The sequence below is a fragment of the Microcaecilia unicolor genome, chromosome 7, assembly GCF_901765095.1.
Source record: "Microcaecilia unicolor chromosome 7, aMicUni1.1, whole genome shotgun sequence".
NCBI classification, from domain to species: Eukaryota; Metazoa; Chordata; class Amphibia; order Gymnophiona; family Siphonopidae; genus Microcaecilia; species Microcaecilia unicolor.
The window spans coordinates 206,705,871-206,720,921 of NC_044037.1; the positions used below are offsets into that span (position 1 = coordinate 206,705,871).

The window sequence follows — 15,051 nt, forward strand, 5'->3', positions numbered from 1 at the left end:
ACAGTAAGGGGAAGAGGCAGGTGCCGGCAGTAGGGCAGCGTATGGGAATCGCTGCCGCTGCTGGGTTTGGAACATGATGACAGGAAAACACCATGAACAGGCTGGAGGTAAGAAGGGGGGCAGCATCTCGGCAAGGGAGGAGGAGGCATATCAGCATGGGGTGGGGAGCGGCATATCAGCCGGGGGGGGGGGGGGGGGCATCTTAATTCCGCCTCAGGTGTCATCTTGCCTTGGGCTTGCGCTGCCATTCTTCATTAGTTGTGGTCTAGAAGTGCACATGGAGAGATATGTTCAGGAAAGCTTCAGCAGACTGCCAGGTTAGCTTGTGCAACAGACACATTTCCTCTATATGCTCCTATGCTGACAGGAGGGCACCCTGGGAGAGGAAGAGCACATAAAGGACACCAACCAAGAGCCGCCTGCAAGGGATAAAGAGCAGCAGCAATTAGCGCTGGCACCCACCACTCCCAGTGGCATTTGCAGATGGCCTAATTGAGGCAGAAAAGGCTGATGAGGAGGCACATCTGGCCTGTAGGGGACTCGGCCACCAGAGGCAGCAGGCGCTGAGGCTGGCTGACAAACTTCTGGTGCAAAATTTGCAGCTGGAGGACTACCAGCAGCAGGAGCTACAGCTGCTGCATGAGGGCTCCAAGTACAAGAAGATGCGGGCAGCTGCTGTGGAACATTCAACATGAGAGCCAGGAGGCATCCCAGAATATCTGGCAGCAGCTTCTGGGGTTCCAGTGTGATCTTCAGGATTACACAGTGGCCTTGGCAAGCACACTGACCACACAAGCGCCTGAGCTTCCAACTGGAACCAGTGAGGCCACCATTCCTGCAGCAACACCCTCCACACCTGCTGCAAGTGGCACCAATGTCTACATCATCCAGCCAAACTTCACAGCACCCGCCTCAGTTACAGGGATGCAACTGTCATCCAAGTGTCCAAGGATGAAACCCACAGCATCCCAGTCCAGTGGGACAACCATGAGGCCATGTGACCGTGTCCCTCAGGGACAGCAGGCACTCCCTTGCTGGTTGCTGGGCCCAGCAGCAGATCAGCCACCCAGTCAATCAGGTGGCCTGATTTCCAGGGTGCAGCACATGCAGCAGGATGCACTGATGACTGTGAGGACAGTGGGAGCCCCACAAGGGAGGACTCTGAAAAACTTTCTGCTCCTACAAGGCTCAGGTTATTACCAGCAGCTCAGGGATGGGGTGGGAGAGGTGGCTCCCAGAAGGAACAGGGGAGGGAGAGGGGAGGGGGAAGATGATGTAGGGCTGTGAGCCACCTAATTGCCATGCTGTGGTGGTGTCTGCTGGGGCAAGGGAGTGGGGTGTGTGTGCTGGGGGGAGGGGTTGTGTGCTGGGGAGAGGGGATTGGAGGTGGTGGTGGGGTGATTGTACTGCTATGGATTTACAGCCAGTCACACTAACACAGACTGTGCAATAATTACTGTGGATTCTTTTGGATTCGTATTAGATAAATGAAACCTTTATTAGAGGTGTTAAAATCTACAATGATTAAGATATATACACAATGGTTAAATCACCTAACTGAAAGGAGACAATACCTATCTATAAACAATCATTACATCACTGGTCTCTACATCTAAGCAATGCTAAGAGTTCTTAGACCAGGAAAAGAAGCAATAATACAGATATACATACAATCATCACTGGTCCTTACATCATCCAGGCTCTTAACATCAGCTAGGAGGGCCCATTACAGCGAAAGCCAGGAGCTTTTTAGACCAGGAACAGATCCTCTGCGCAGTACGTACGTTACTCACAGATGAGCTCCCAATTTCACTGTAAGAAACTCCCCTTTTTATTAGGCTCAGAACTCATGTTCAGAGCTAGGGAAAATTACAGAATGCTGTGGGAACGTGGTCACATGCTTTCCAACTCCAGGTGGCCAGGCTGGACCTGGGAAGCAAGCGCCATACTCCTCTTCATGTACCAAATTAATTAGAGCTGTGTCTGCTGTTCTGCATTCCAACTTATTTTTAAACCATCATTTTTAAACAGAATTACTTCTAATCAACAATACAGACCCTGAGTGCACTGGTCGGTCAAGACAGATGAAAAACAATCTTTAAAATTCACTTCCATTACAGGGATGTTACAGAGGTGTTGCGCACAAATAAATAGTGCACTTACCTTTATTTAAAATTGGTGAGAATGAGTCTTTGTCTGGTGCGGACCCTCAGCTGGTATGCTCCCTGGTCAGCTGTATGTGCAGGAAGGAGAGAGGGCCTCCTCATCCTCTGGGTCTGGCGGCTGCTGCTGTGGTTGCTCCCCCTCCTCTGGCAGGGCCTGTCTTCTTCGTAGAGCCAGGTTGTGCAGCATGCAGCAGGCCAGGAAAATTTTGGCAACCTTTTCAGGGCTTTAGAGGAGCTCCTGTCCAGAACAGTCCAAACATCTGAATTGATTCTTGAGCTGGCCAAAGGTCCATTCAAAGATGGTGCAGGCACCCTATTGTATTCCTCCTCTGCCTCAGTTTGGGGTGGACTATGGACGTCATGAGCCAGGTTCGCTGGGGGTAGCCCCTGCAATCTGTGAAGGGAAGCAGAATCACACACATGGGTGTGTATTGGGTGGTATGATGACCTTGTGGAGGTGAGGTAATGGTTCTGGGTTCTGGGGGCATCTAGGGGAGGGAGTGTGTTGATGGTTAGGAGGGGGAGGGGCTCAGAGTGCCGTTGTGACTTGAGGCTGCCAAGCACTTCCAGTTTCATGGGGGAGTCAGCTCAACTCCTCCTCTTCCTCTAAGCAGCTCCCATTCCTCCCAGTAGTGGGGAAATAAGTTACTCCATTTACAATATTTCCCCTCAGCTGTATCTTCTCCAAGTTGAAGAACTCAAAACTCTTTAGTCTTTCTTCATATGAGAGGAGGAGTAGCCAAGTGGTGTGCAGTGGATTTTGATCCTGGGGAACCGAGTTCAGTTCCCACTGCAGCTCCTTGTGACTCTGGGCAAGTCACTTAACCAGTAGCGTAGCCAGAGTTTAATTTTTAGATGGGCCTGGAGGTGGACTGGGTGGGCACAGGCCTCGCATTTCCTCTCCACCCCCCCCCCCGCCCGCCTGCCGCCGCCGCATTTCCTCTCCATCCGCTCCCCCCCCCCCCCCGTGACAGCCCCCTGCACATGGTCAGTTCTGGTCATTTTTACTGACCTGAAGCGCCGTTCTCCCTCCAGCCCCGGCGACTCCCATAGCCAGCCTTCTGCCAGCACGTGTCGTCGAAGCCTCTTCTCAGGCGCGTCCCACCTACTCTGCAACTTCCTGTTTTCCACAAAGGTGGGACGCAGGAAGTTGCAGAGTAGGCGGGACGTGCCTGAGAAGAGACCCCGATCACGCACGCTGGCAGAAGGCTGGCTATGAAAATCGCCGGTGCTGGAGGGAGAACGGCGCTTCAGGGCAGTAAAAGTGAGCAGACCACGCGGACAGGGAGAGCGGGCAGAAGAGGCTGGGTGGGCCTGGAGCAAAAGTGGCTGGGCCTGGGCCCATACAGGCCCACATGTGGCTACGCCCCTGCACTTAACCCTCCATTGCCCCTGGCACAAAAATAAGTACCTGAATATATGTAAACCACTTTGAATGTAGTTGCAAAAACTTCAGAAAGGCAATATATCAAGTCCCATTTCCCTTCCCCTTTATCATTTTGATTGCCCTTTTCTGTACATTTTCTAATTCCCCTATATCTTTAGTTTTTTGAGATGCAGCAACCAGAACTACACACAATATTCAGCTTTGGTAAACACTGCAGAGATCAGTTTTGAGGGCTTATCAGTAGTGAGAGATAGCCTGAGAGGACTGAGAGGAGTAGCCTATGCTTAGAGCAGTGATTAAAGCACCAGGGAACCCTGTTTCAACTTCCACTGCAGATCCTTGTGATCTTTAACTTAACCCTTCATTGCCTCAGGTACAAACTTAGATTGTAAACCCTCTGGGAAGTGAAAAATACCTACTGTATCTGAATGTAACTTACCTTGGACTACTGAGAAAGGTATCAGCTAAATCCAGACCACTTTACCAGTAGTCCACTCCAGGTGCAGTATATATTTTTCCTGTCCCCAGAAGGCTCACAATCTGAGGCAATGGAGGGTGTTCATTGCTGTTATTGCATTGATCCATTGCATTGCTGGTCTTCCTGTTTTGCGTTGACTACAAAACCACAAGCCCCTAGTTTTCACTCTGAACTTGAGGAGGCAATATTTCTTTCTGTGTCAGTTCCCCCTCCCCCTCTTTTGACAGTAGTTTTATTAAATTAACTGAAATTAGTGAGCTATAGCCTATTGAGTGCTATGGCATTTGTTCCTGCTAACTGTTCACACATCTGAAACTAAGCGTTCTGAACCCATCTGTGAATGGTGTTCCCACAGGAGAGGCAGATGGGAAAGAAGAGAAACATTGTGGAAGGAATGAACAAGAAAACATAAGATGATATATAAGTACATAAGTAATGCCATAATGGGAAAAGACCAAGGGTCCATCGAGCCCAGCATCTTGTCCACGATAGCGGCCAATCCAGGCCAAGGGCACCTGGCAAGCTTCCCAAACGTACAAACATTCTATACATGTTATTCCTGGGATTTTGGATTTTTCCAAGTCCGTTTAGTAGCGGTTTATGGACTTGTCCTTTAGGAAACCGTCCAACCCCTTTTTAAACTCTGCTAAGCTAACCGCCTTCACCACATTTTCCGGCAATGAATTCCAGAGTTTAATTACACGTTGGGTGAAGAAACATTTTCTCCGATTTGTTTTAAATGTACTACACTGTAGTTTAATCGCATGCCCCCTAGTCCTAGTATTTTTGGAAAGCGTGAACAGACGCTTCACATCCACCTGTTCCACTCCACTCATTATTTTATATACCTCTATCATGTCTCCCCTCAGCCGTCTCTTTTCCAAGCTGAATAGCCCTAGCCTCCTTAGTCTTTCTTCAAAGGGAAGTCATCCCATCCCCGCTATCATTTTAGTCGCCCTTCGCTGCACCTTTTCCAATTCTACTATATCTTTCTTGAGATGCGGCGACCAGAATTGAACACAATACTCAAGGTGCGGTCGCACCATGGAGCGATACAACGGCATTATAACATCCTCACACCTGTTTTCCATACCTTTCCTAATAATACCCAACATTCTATTCGCTTTCCTAGCCGCAGCAGCACACTGAGCAGAAGGTTTCAGTGTGTTATCGACGACGACACCCAGATCCCTTTCTTGGTCCGTAACTCCTAACGTGGAACCTTGCATGACGTAGCTATAATTTGGGTTCTTTTTTCCCACATGCATCACCTTGCACTTGCTCACATTAAAGGTCATCTGCCATTTAGCCGCCCAGTCTCCCAGTCTCGTAAGGTCCTCTTGTAATTTTCCACAATCCTGTCGCGAGTTAACGACTTTGAATAACTTTGTGTCATCAGCAAATTTAATTACCTCGCTAGTTACTCCCATCTCTAAATCATTTATAAATATATTAAGTCAAGCTCAGTCAGCACAAAGTCCAAGCCCAATAATGGAAGATCCGAAAAAGTAGGATCAGTTTTTCATAGCTCATGTCCAGGGATGAGCAATGGTTTTCCTAAGTCTACCTGGCTTGAGTGTAGTTTGCCTGCTTACTTGGGGGGGGGGGGGGGGGTGGAGAGCAGGGCAAAAGGCAAGGAAGACATATTGGCAGTAGAGGAGAGGGGGACCAGTGCAGCATTAGCAACTACAACATCTGTAGGGCATCAACACCCATGACTACCCCAAACTACACCAATACTGGATAGAGCTGTGATCTTCCTCATGCTCTACCCAACATTATCTGGATAGTGCTGTGGTGGTCATTACTGATTTTAAGTGGCACTATCTGGATTTTTTTTCCTGCAGGAACTTGTCCTAACCTTTTTTGAACCTCACTGTGTTTAATATCATCCATCCTCCAGCAACAGATTCTACCGATTGTTAGTTTCATGGAGTCTCCTCTTGTTTTATTGTTGATTGAAAGATAAACAACTGTACCTTTGTACAATTCTATCATATGCCCTCTCAATCATCGCTTGGCCAAGCTGAACAGCCCTAACCTGTTTAGCTTGTCTTCATAAAAGAGGTGTTTTATTCCCTTTATCATTTTTGTTGCCCTTCTGTGAACCTGTTCTAGTTCTGCTATGCCCTTTGCTAATAATATGCTGCCAGTGCCTGCACAGATAACTTATGATGGAAATGACAATCATAGAAGGGGAATTTTGCAAACTAGTTCAGAAGAATTCAAAATATGTTTCTTTTCTTCTCAAATGTAACCACAAGCTAAAAAGTCACGGGTCAATATTCAGTCACTGCAGTTAAAATAATTCAGATATTCAGCACTGCTATCCAGATAGTGGCCTCCCACTTTGCCACCTATCCCCCCTTCAGTCCGTTCAGAACTCTCCTGCACGTCTTATCTTCTGCCTGGACCGATATACTCACATCACCCCTCTCCTCAAATCACTTCACTGGCTTCCGATCAGGTACCGCATACAGTTCAAGCTTCTCCTTCTAACCTACAAATGCACTCAATCTGCAGCCCCTCCTTACCTCTCTACCCTCGTCTCCCCTTATGTTCCCACCTGTAACCTCCGCTCTCAAGACAAATCCCTCCTTTCAGTACCCTTCTCCGCCACTGCCAACTCCAGGCTCCGCCCTTTCTGCCTCGCCTCACCCTATGCTTGGAATAAACTCCCTGAGCCCATACGCCAGGCCCCCTCCCTGCCCATCTTCAAATCCTTGCTCAAAGCCCATCTCTTCAATGTCGCCTTTGGAAGACCAGCGAACAGAGGCGGGTGAATGTGTTTGAAGTTCCAAGAGAATGCATTTTCAGTTTATCTTTAGTAATGTTACTTGAATGCTATATTATAATGGCGAAAGCAATGATTTAAATGGACTGCATAATAGCCTCACTGTGTTTGCTGACTGTGGCACTAACAATAGCTACTTAACACAGTAAGTCAATAATCGTTATTACAAAACTATTATGAAGCATTTAGAAGATGGAAAACAAAATACCACTTTCTTATACTTCAAATCAAATATCATTTACAGAATATACCCAGGAGGTAATTTTAATACACTTTACCTCTGTGAAAAGCCTATTGTACATACAGAAAAGAGCTTTTATAAAATTGGGCTGTCACATATTCACATCAAATATAGGCACATGGAAAGAGTGCATCTATTTATTTATTTTATTCCACATGCTTGATATACCGCATGGGGACTAACATAGGCTTCAATGCAGTTCACAAAGACAATTTAAAAAGAGGAAATAAAATCAATGATAAACTAGGAGATAAGGAAAAGGGGAGGGGTAGAGGGATGGAAAGACACACCTTGGGGTTAGGAAGGGGGAAGAAAGAGAAGAAAATAGAAAAGGCGAGAAATTCAAATAACAAAGTAAATGGTTAGGATTGAAGGGCAAATGTGATTTTGAAAAGGTGAGTTTTTAATGCTAGTCTGAAGGTTGCAATAGTTGGTTGATCCTGGAACATGACGTGGAAGTTCATTCCAGAGCTTAGGGTGTAAATAGCTAAAGGCAGAATCCTGAGTACTAGTAAGACGAGTGAAAGTGGTGATAAGGAGAAAGTGGATGGGACTTGATATACTGCCTGTGTTTTTTTCCCAACTACATTCAAAGCGGTTTACATAGTATATATAGATACTTATTTGTACTTGGGGCAATGGAGGATTAAGTGATTTGCCCAGAGTCACAAGGAGCTGCAGTAGGAATTGAACCGAGTTTCCTAGGATCAAAGTCCTCTGCACTAACCACTAGGCTTTTTCCCCTATAAAGGAATGCATAGGCATTTCTTGGGCATTTAATTGAATTATTTAGAATTTAATAAATAAACAGGCTTCAAACTTGTTCTAAAGAACTAATCACTATTGCAAACAATGCAAGTTGAATTTAACAATACCAAGTCCTTGCATTGTTTGCAATTGAATTATTTATAAACTAGTAAAAAATGCCCGTTTCGTAAACAAATGAAACGGGCGCTAGCAAGGCTATAGAGAGAGTGAGAGTGTGTATATGTATGTGTGTCTGTGTGTGTGTGACACAGAGAAAGTGTGTGTGTGTGTCTCTGTGTGAAAGAGAGTGTGCACAGGTAGGGTGAAAATGAAGAGACAGCAGTGAAATTTTACATAGGACAGCTGAACCATTTGAGGCGTGTTTGTGTGTCTGTGTGAGAGAGTGTGTATAAGTGTGTAGGTGCGTGTGTGTGTGAGATACAGACAGTGTAAGTGTGTGTGTGTGTGAAAGTGAGTGTGAAAGGGTAGGGTCAAAATTAAGAGACAGCATTATAATTGCACATAGCACAGCACAAACATTTGAGGCAGTTCTTGCCTTATCTCCCCTGCCGCCCCCTCCATACCCAACGATTCATTCCTTGTCTTCCATCCCCTTTGTGTCCCGTGTATATGTGTGTGCGTGAGAGAGAGAGAGAGAGAGAGGTGCTAGCAGTCCCTGTGATAGTGGCAGGTCAGTTGCTCATTATAGCCAGTTAAGAGTGTGAGTGTATGTGCTGTTTTTTTTCCTTCCCTCATATGCCCTCCGTGTCCATTGTTTGTGTGTAGAGCAGAGATCTGTATGCAGGGTCGGTCTTAGGCAGAGGCGACCAAGGCGGCCGCATAGGGCCCCACGCCTAAGGGGGCCCCGCGCGGCGTGCCTCGCCTCTGCCTCGCCGACCACGCTCGTCTGCCCTCCACCCATGTCCCGCGACGCGAGTCTCCTCGTTCCCCCGCTGCTCCCCCTCCCTCCAGCCACCTGAGACATCTTCCGTCTGACCCCCCCCTCCCCGACCCGCCAAACGACCCTCTTCTGTCGCCGGCACCTCACCTGACCCGACGCAGCATTTTAAAAAAACCTCCAAGCGGCGGTGCCGGTGCCTCGCGTCTGAGGGAAGAAAACTCGCTTCGTCATTGGCCGGCCTTCCCTCAAGTCCCACCCTCTGATGTAACTTCCGCAAGGGCGGGACTTGAGGGAAGGCCGGCCAACGACGAAGCGAGTTTTCTTCCCTCAGACGCGAGGCACCGGCACCGCCGCTTGGAGGTTTTTTTTAAATGCTGGGTTGGGTCAGGTGAGGTGCGGGCGACAGAAGAGGGTCGTTTGGCGGGTCGGGGGGGGGGTCAGACGGGAGATGTCTCAAGTGGCTGGAGGGAGGGGGAGCAGCAGGGGATCGAGGAGACTCGCATCGCGGGACATGGGTGGAGGGCAGGGGGGACGGGGGGGGGGTTACTGGACATAGGTGGATGGCAGTTGACAAGGGGGGCAGGAGGGTCGCTGGACATGGGGTGGATGGAGGGGAAGAGGGCTTCTGGACATAGGGGGAGGGAAGGGGGCACAGGAGAGTCACTGGACATGGGTGGATGGCAGGGGAGGGCATAGGGGACAGGGGGGGTTGCTGGACATGGATGGCAGGGGGGACAGGAGGGTCGCTGGACATGGGTGGATGGCAGGGGAGGGGGGTTCTGGACATAGGTGGAGGGCAGGGGGCACAGGAGGGTCGCTGGACATGGGTGGATGGCAGGGGAGGGCATAGGGGACGGGGGTTGCTGGATGGCAGGGGGGACAGGAGGGTCGCTGGACATGGGTGGATGGCAGGGGAGGGGGTTTCTGGACATAGGTGGATGGCAGGGAGGACAGGAGGGGCGCTGGACATGGGTGGGTGGCAGGGGAGGGGGGTTTCTGGACATAGGTGGATGGCAGGGGAGGGCAGGGGGCACAGGAGGGTCGCTGGACATGGGTGGATGGCAGGGGAGGGCATAGGGGACGGGGGGTTGCTGGACATGGATGGCAGAGGGGACAGGAGGGTCGCTGGGCATGGGTGGATGGAGGGGAGGGGGTCTCTGGACATAGGTGGATGGCAGGAGAGGACAGAGGGGACGGGGGGGGGTTGCTGGACATAGATGGATGGCAGGGGGGACAGGAGGGTCGCTGGACATGGGTGGATGGAGGAGAGAGAAGAAATGCTGGACATGGATGGAGGCGAGGGAAGAGTGAGGAAGGAGATGAGGTGAGGGAAAAGGAAGAGAGGAGAAAAAGTGCACATGGATATAGAAAATAGGCAGAAGCTGGATCCACTGGACAGTCAAGTCTGCGGAGGACCCAGCTTTTACTTACGGATGTAGGGCAAGAAATGAAGAAGAAAGGCGGAAAGTAAAGAAATAAATGGAAAGGAAGCCCTGGAAACGGAGTTAAGAGGACAGATAGCAGCACAATCGGATACTGAGCCAGCATGATCAGAAAAACAAAGTCACCAGACAACAAAGGTAGAAAAAACTATTTTATTCAGGATTTATTAATTGGAATATGTTAGTTTTTGGAAATGTGCATCTGTGATATTTTTCATGTAAGTTTTAATTTTTGTAGTATTGCTACATACTGAGTCTGACTTCTTGAGGTAACTTTCCAGTTCAGTATTTTGCATTCATGTGTTTTTCAGGTGTGATCAAGGAAGGTGCAGTATTCTGCTAGCGTATAGTTTGCAGCCCTTTTTGTTTGTTTTTTTTCACTAGGTTGTGCACTGGTGTTTTAGAGCCCGGTGTAATTACAGTTGCCTTTCCACGCCACGCATAAGGTTGTAGCTCGTCCTTTCCTTGGAATTAGTGCTGTTTATGGTTTGTTAAGGTTATGAGTGTGTTTTTGCACACGTTTGTGTATAGTGTTTTGCAGTGGAGAGATTGTGTGTTGGCCTTACTAAGGTGGCACCAAACATCGGAAAGGGTGTAGAGCCTAAATCATGACACACTCTCTCTAAAAGGGTGTTTTGTGGCTCTACAGGAGAATTGTGATATTATGATCCCTTGCTAGCTTCATATTGTTGATAATCTGCATTTTCCGTATGGCTGGTATATTGGTGTATAAGGTATTAATTGTGACTTTTTTTTTTTAACTTATTTTTTTCTGTGTGTTGTCAGACAATTATGGATGACAGAGTCGGAGTCTTCTTGAGTCAGAGAGTTGTGGTATATATTTTAAAACAATTTTAATACCTTGGTGGTCTATATGTTTTTATATTGTACATTATATTTTACATATCACTTAATTTTATTGTATATCTTTTCATTTCATTTTTATTTTATTGCATATATGGGTTACAGAGTAATAGGGGAATTTGAAAGTACTGAATCTTTTCTCAATATTTTTCGTTTATTCTCCTTTAATATGAGAATTGGAACTACTAATTGTAGTGGACTTGAACTGAATAATTTCTGGGGAGGGGAGGTTTCATGATAGCATTGTGCTTATTATTTCAATCAGTTTTTTGTACAAGTTTAGCTTCATTTGTCTTTATTTGAAATTTCATAAATAAAAAAATGTTCTAAAAATGGAATAATTTTATCAATGGGGTGGAGCTAGGGTGGGGCGGGGCTACAGTGGGGCGGGGCTATGGTGGGGGTGGGGCTAGGATGGGACCCCACCAAATTGGTCTGCATAGGGCCCCGCACTTGCTAAGACCGGCCCTGTCTATATGGTCCTTTTAGCGTTGCTGTTGACGTCGCATAGCAACTGTTGCTGCTGGTTTTCATTGTTCTGCGATGTGTGTTATGTCACATTCCGTCGCTTAGTAACGGGTTCGCGATGCGATTGGTTGAGTGTCATTGGTCCGCCCTCGACGTCATGACGTTTTATGTGGGGGCGGGGCCAACACTCATAAGCGAATTCCTGGTTTCACCACCATGCATTTAGAACGTTGGGACTTGTGGAGGCTTCAGAACGTTGGAGGTGTGTTTTATATAGAGAGATTAAGGCAACCCCTCCGAAGGGACACCACCATGTAGGGGTGGAGGGGCTTGTGTGTTTCAATGACTTAGAGGGCTATGCTGAAGGGTTACCCATATCAGGCAGGCCTCTGAGGAGAAACCAGACAAAGAGTGTCCCAAACTGGGAGAGTGGTAAGATGGCGACCTGAAGTTCGTATGCCCAACAGCCCAGCTGTCCTCTGATGTTTCGTCTTCTTTACGTAAATTTCCTCTCTGCAATTGCAGTTACCTTAACTGAGAGGAAGGGGACAACCGGTGGTCAGCCACCGATGGCCAGCGTTTTGTCCCCTGAGCAGCAAGTGCGGGACAGCTGCGCGACGAACTGCCCACAGATGAAAGGGTTGGCGAGTCCTTTGATTAGCGACGGTGAAGGAGCGTTGACGCTCTTGGACCTGAAAAACAACTCCATTGCTCCCGAATTATTCAACCACCATGTCCAAAGGAGTGGAGGAGTGAGTTAGAGGCATATGCTGAAACGGAGGATGTTTACAGCAGAACCCAAATTGGCGGAACCACTCCTAAACACCTAAGAGAAATCAGCTTGGAGTTTTTGGCTCCCGTGGAGATTACATTGAATACCATCTCGAAGGCGCTTCGGGACCTAACGGTGGCAGTAAATAATTTTGTTTCAGATATAATTTTATTAGAGAGTTACATGGACAATTTAATTGAACCCTTTGAGAATGAAAAGTTGATAAAACAAATGATTCTACACGAGCAAGAAGTGGTTATGATCATGAAAATGATAATAGACCAGAAACTTTGAATAATAAAATGAACATTATTATCAGGGCTTTTTTTGAGTGGGTACTTGGGGGTACTGAGTACCGGCACCTTTTCTACTGTCTGCTAAAATTGACCCATGGACCCCAAGTTTTAATGAAAGAGCTCAGGCTCTACACAACAATTCTGTCTTATCATAGATTCTGTGGCTGGCTGCAGGGGGCCTGGCTATTGTGGGGTGGGTCCCTCATTGATCTCTCCACTCTTGAAGGGTGGCCTAACATTTGAGTACTGGCACCATTTTTGCTAGAAAAAATGCACTGATGATTATAGATGATTAATATCGAGATTATTGTTTTTCCCAGAGTTCCGGGTATGACTCCTAAAGTTTTCCTCAGAAATATTTCCTCAAATTATTACTTTAAAAGGAGTGAAGCCTATGAAAACTGGGATTACTTTAATCAGTGGGATCTGAATTAGAGACTTAAGTATATGTATTGTTAAACAACGTCTGGTTTTTAAAAGAGAAAGAATGTAATCAGATCTATTATTTCTAACTAATATTGGACAATAAGTATGTTTTCAGTGAAATTATTTGACTATACACTGTATCGGCCTTGAAGAAGCCAACCAGATGATCAATGTGGAATAATGAATTGGACGAGTAATATCTGGGGATAATCAGGTTAATACCACGTTTTTTTTCTGTTTACTGTTTAATTGATCTCCTTGTCTTGTTTCACTCTCCCTATTTAGTGTCTAAGGAAGAGAATAGAATTACCTGACTGAAATAATTCCTATATATTACTTTCTCTGTATTTCTGGCAAGTTGTTTTATCGCTTGTAAAAATTTAAATGGTTATAAATAAAAAATTTTTTAAAAATTAAGGCAAATCCTATATAATAAAACACACCTCCAACGTTCTGAAGCTGACTGCGTGGACATAAACCTTGAGGCATTCGTGCTTCTGTATCCATCTCCTGAAATGATGATGTCTCCCACTTCTGGGTACGTCAGCAGCGACTGTGCCCAATCACAACATAGCAGCGCGAGCCAACTCCATCGCGTACCTGTGCTGACGGGGGACCCCAACCCCCGACAGCCAAAGTCCTCTTCTCGGCTGCTGCGGCGTTGCTTGCTGAATGATCTGATCAAGTTTTTGTGCATGCGTCTGACATCAGACGCACGCACAGAAACTTGATCAGACCATTCAGCAAGCAACGCCGGCGCAGACGAGAAGAGGACTTCAGCTGTCGGGGGTTGGGGTCCCCCGTCAGCACAGGTATGCAACAGTGGCGGGGGAGGGTTTTTGGCGGAAAGGGGGGGTCGAGAGGGTCGCGGCAGGGGGGGTCCAGGGGTCAGTAACACGGAGGGGGGTTGAAATCGGAGGGAGGGGGAGTCTGTAACTCGGTGGGAGGGGCGTGAGGGGGCCTTGAACTGAAAGGGAGGGAGGGGGGTCTGGAACTCGGAAGGAAGGAAGGAAGGGAGGGAGGGAGGCGTGGGTGTCGGAGGGGACAGAGCGAGACAGCGAGGGAGGGTGGGGGATTACCTTGCTAGCGCCCGTTTCATTGCCTACCGAAACGGGCCTTTTTTACTAGTTGTATAATAAAAATTTATCAGAATGAAAAAATACATTTCTTTTTCTTGGTCATTTCAGTTTACCTATCAAAGGTAACTTTATAAAGATAATATTCAGCTGTTGTTTGCTGGATAAAGTTAACCAGACAACTTTGGCCAAATGGCTCTAGCTGGAAGGTTAGCCTGAAACTGAGCCAGCTGAATATTTATTTATTTAAAGAAAATGTACTATACTGCCTTAACTAATGGGTAGATCTAGGCAGTTTACAATGCTAACAATATTAAAACATCTGTTCTTAAATTGACTGAACAAAGTCACTTCATCTTTACTATACCGCAAATAATACAAACATCTAAGTGGTTTACATTTTTTTAAAGTTTTTTTTTAAGGGAAAAATGGGAAAAACAAAGCAAATGGAGGCCTAGGTTATATTGATCTAATTAATAGGGAAGGGAAGGATTTTAAGGGGTCAATCTTGCTAAGATACAAAAGGAGGGGAGAGAGTGAAGAGACAAGAAAAGGAAGTGATGCTATAGCGGATAACGTCTATAGAGTTAATGGGAACAACTTCTGATGGTAATGGATAAGCCACAACAAAATAGTTATTTACCTAGACAGGGGCCTCCAAGTATCTTTTCCGGACAACGCCAAATATTAGCACTGCCCAGTGTGACAAGGCAAGCCCCAGAGACTCCCCAGTGAAGCAGTTGAGCCCAGAACTACGGGTCCCAGAAGTCCTTGCAAGGATGAGCGAGGAGAGTAGTCCTAAAAAGATGGAATGGATTCCCAGTCCCAGCAGGGGGAGCAATGGCACGAGGCAGGGTGAGTCTGTTACTCCCTTCCCCACTAGAGGGCGAGGGAAGGATGAAGCTCAGTTTCCCTGGCTTCAACATCAGTATATAATTCCCCCCAGCTGTGAGAAGGGGAGAGGAGATTTCCTGGAGACTCTCAGTCACCAGGG

The 15,051-nt window shown here is 47.1% G+C and overlaps 1 protein-coding gene across 1 annotated transcript in view; it reads left to right on the top strand.

The window, feature by feature from the left end:
* Positions 1 to 639: 639 nt before the first annotated feature.
* Positions 640 to 15,051, top strand: part of LOC115475106 (selection and upkeep of intraepithelial T-cells protein 1-like) — a 44,551-nt gene continuing 30,139 nt past the window's right edge. Inside the window, exon 1 of the mRNA XM_030210846.1 lies at positions 640 to 1,218. Within this exon, the coding sequence (XP_030066706.1) occupies positions 640 to 1,218 (579 nt within the window). The remainder of the gene's footprint in view (positions 1,219 to 15,051) is intronic.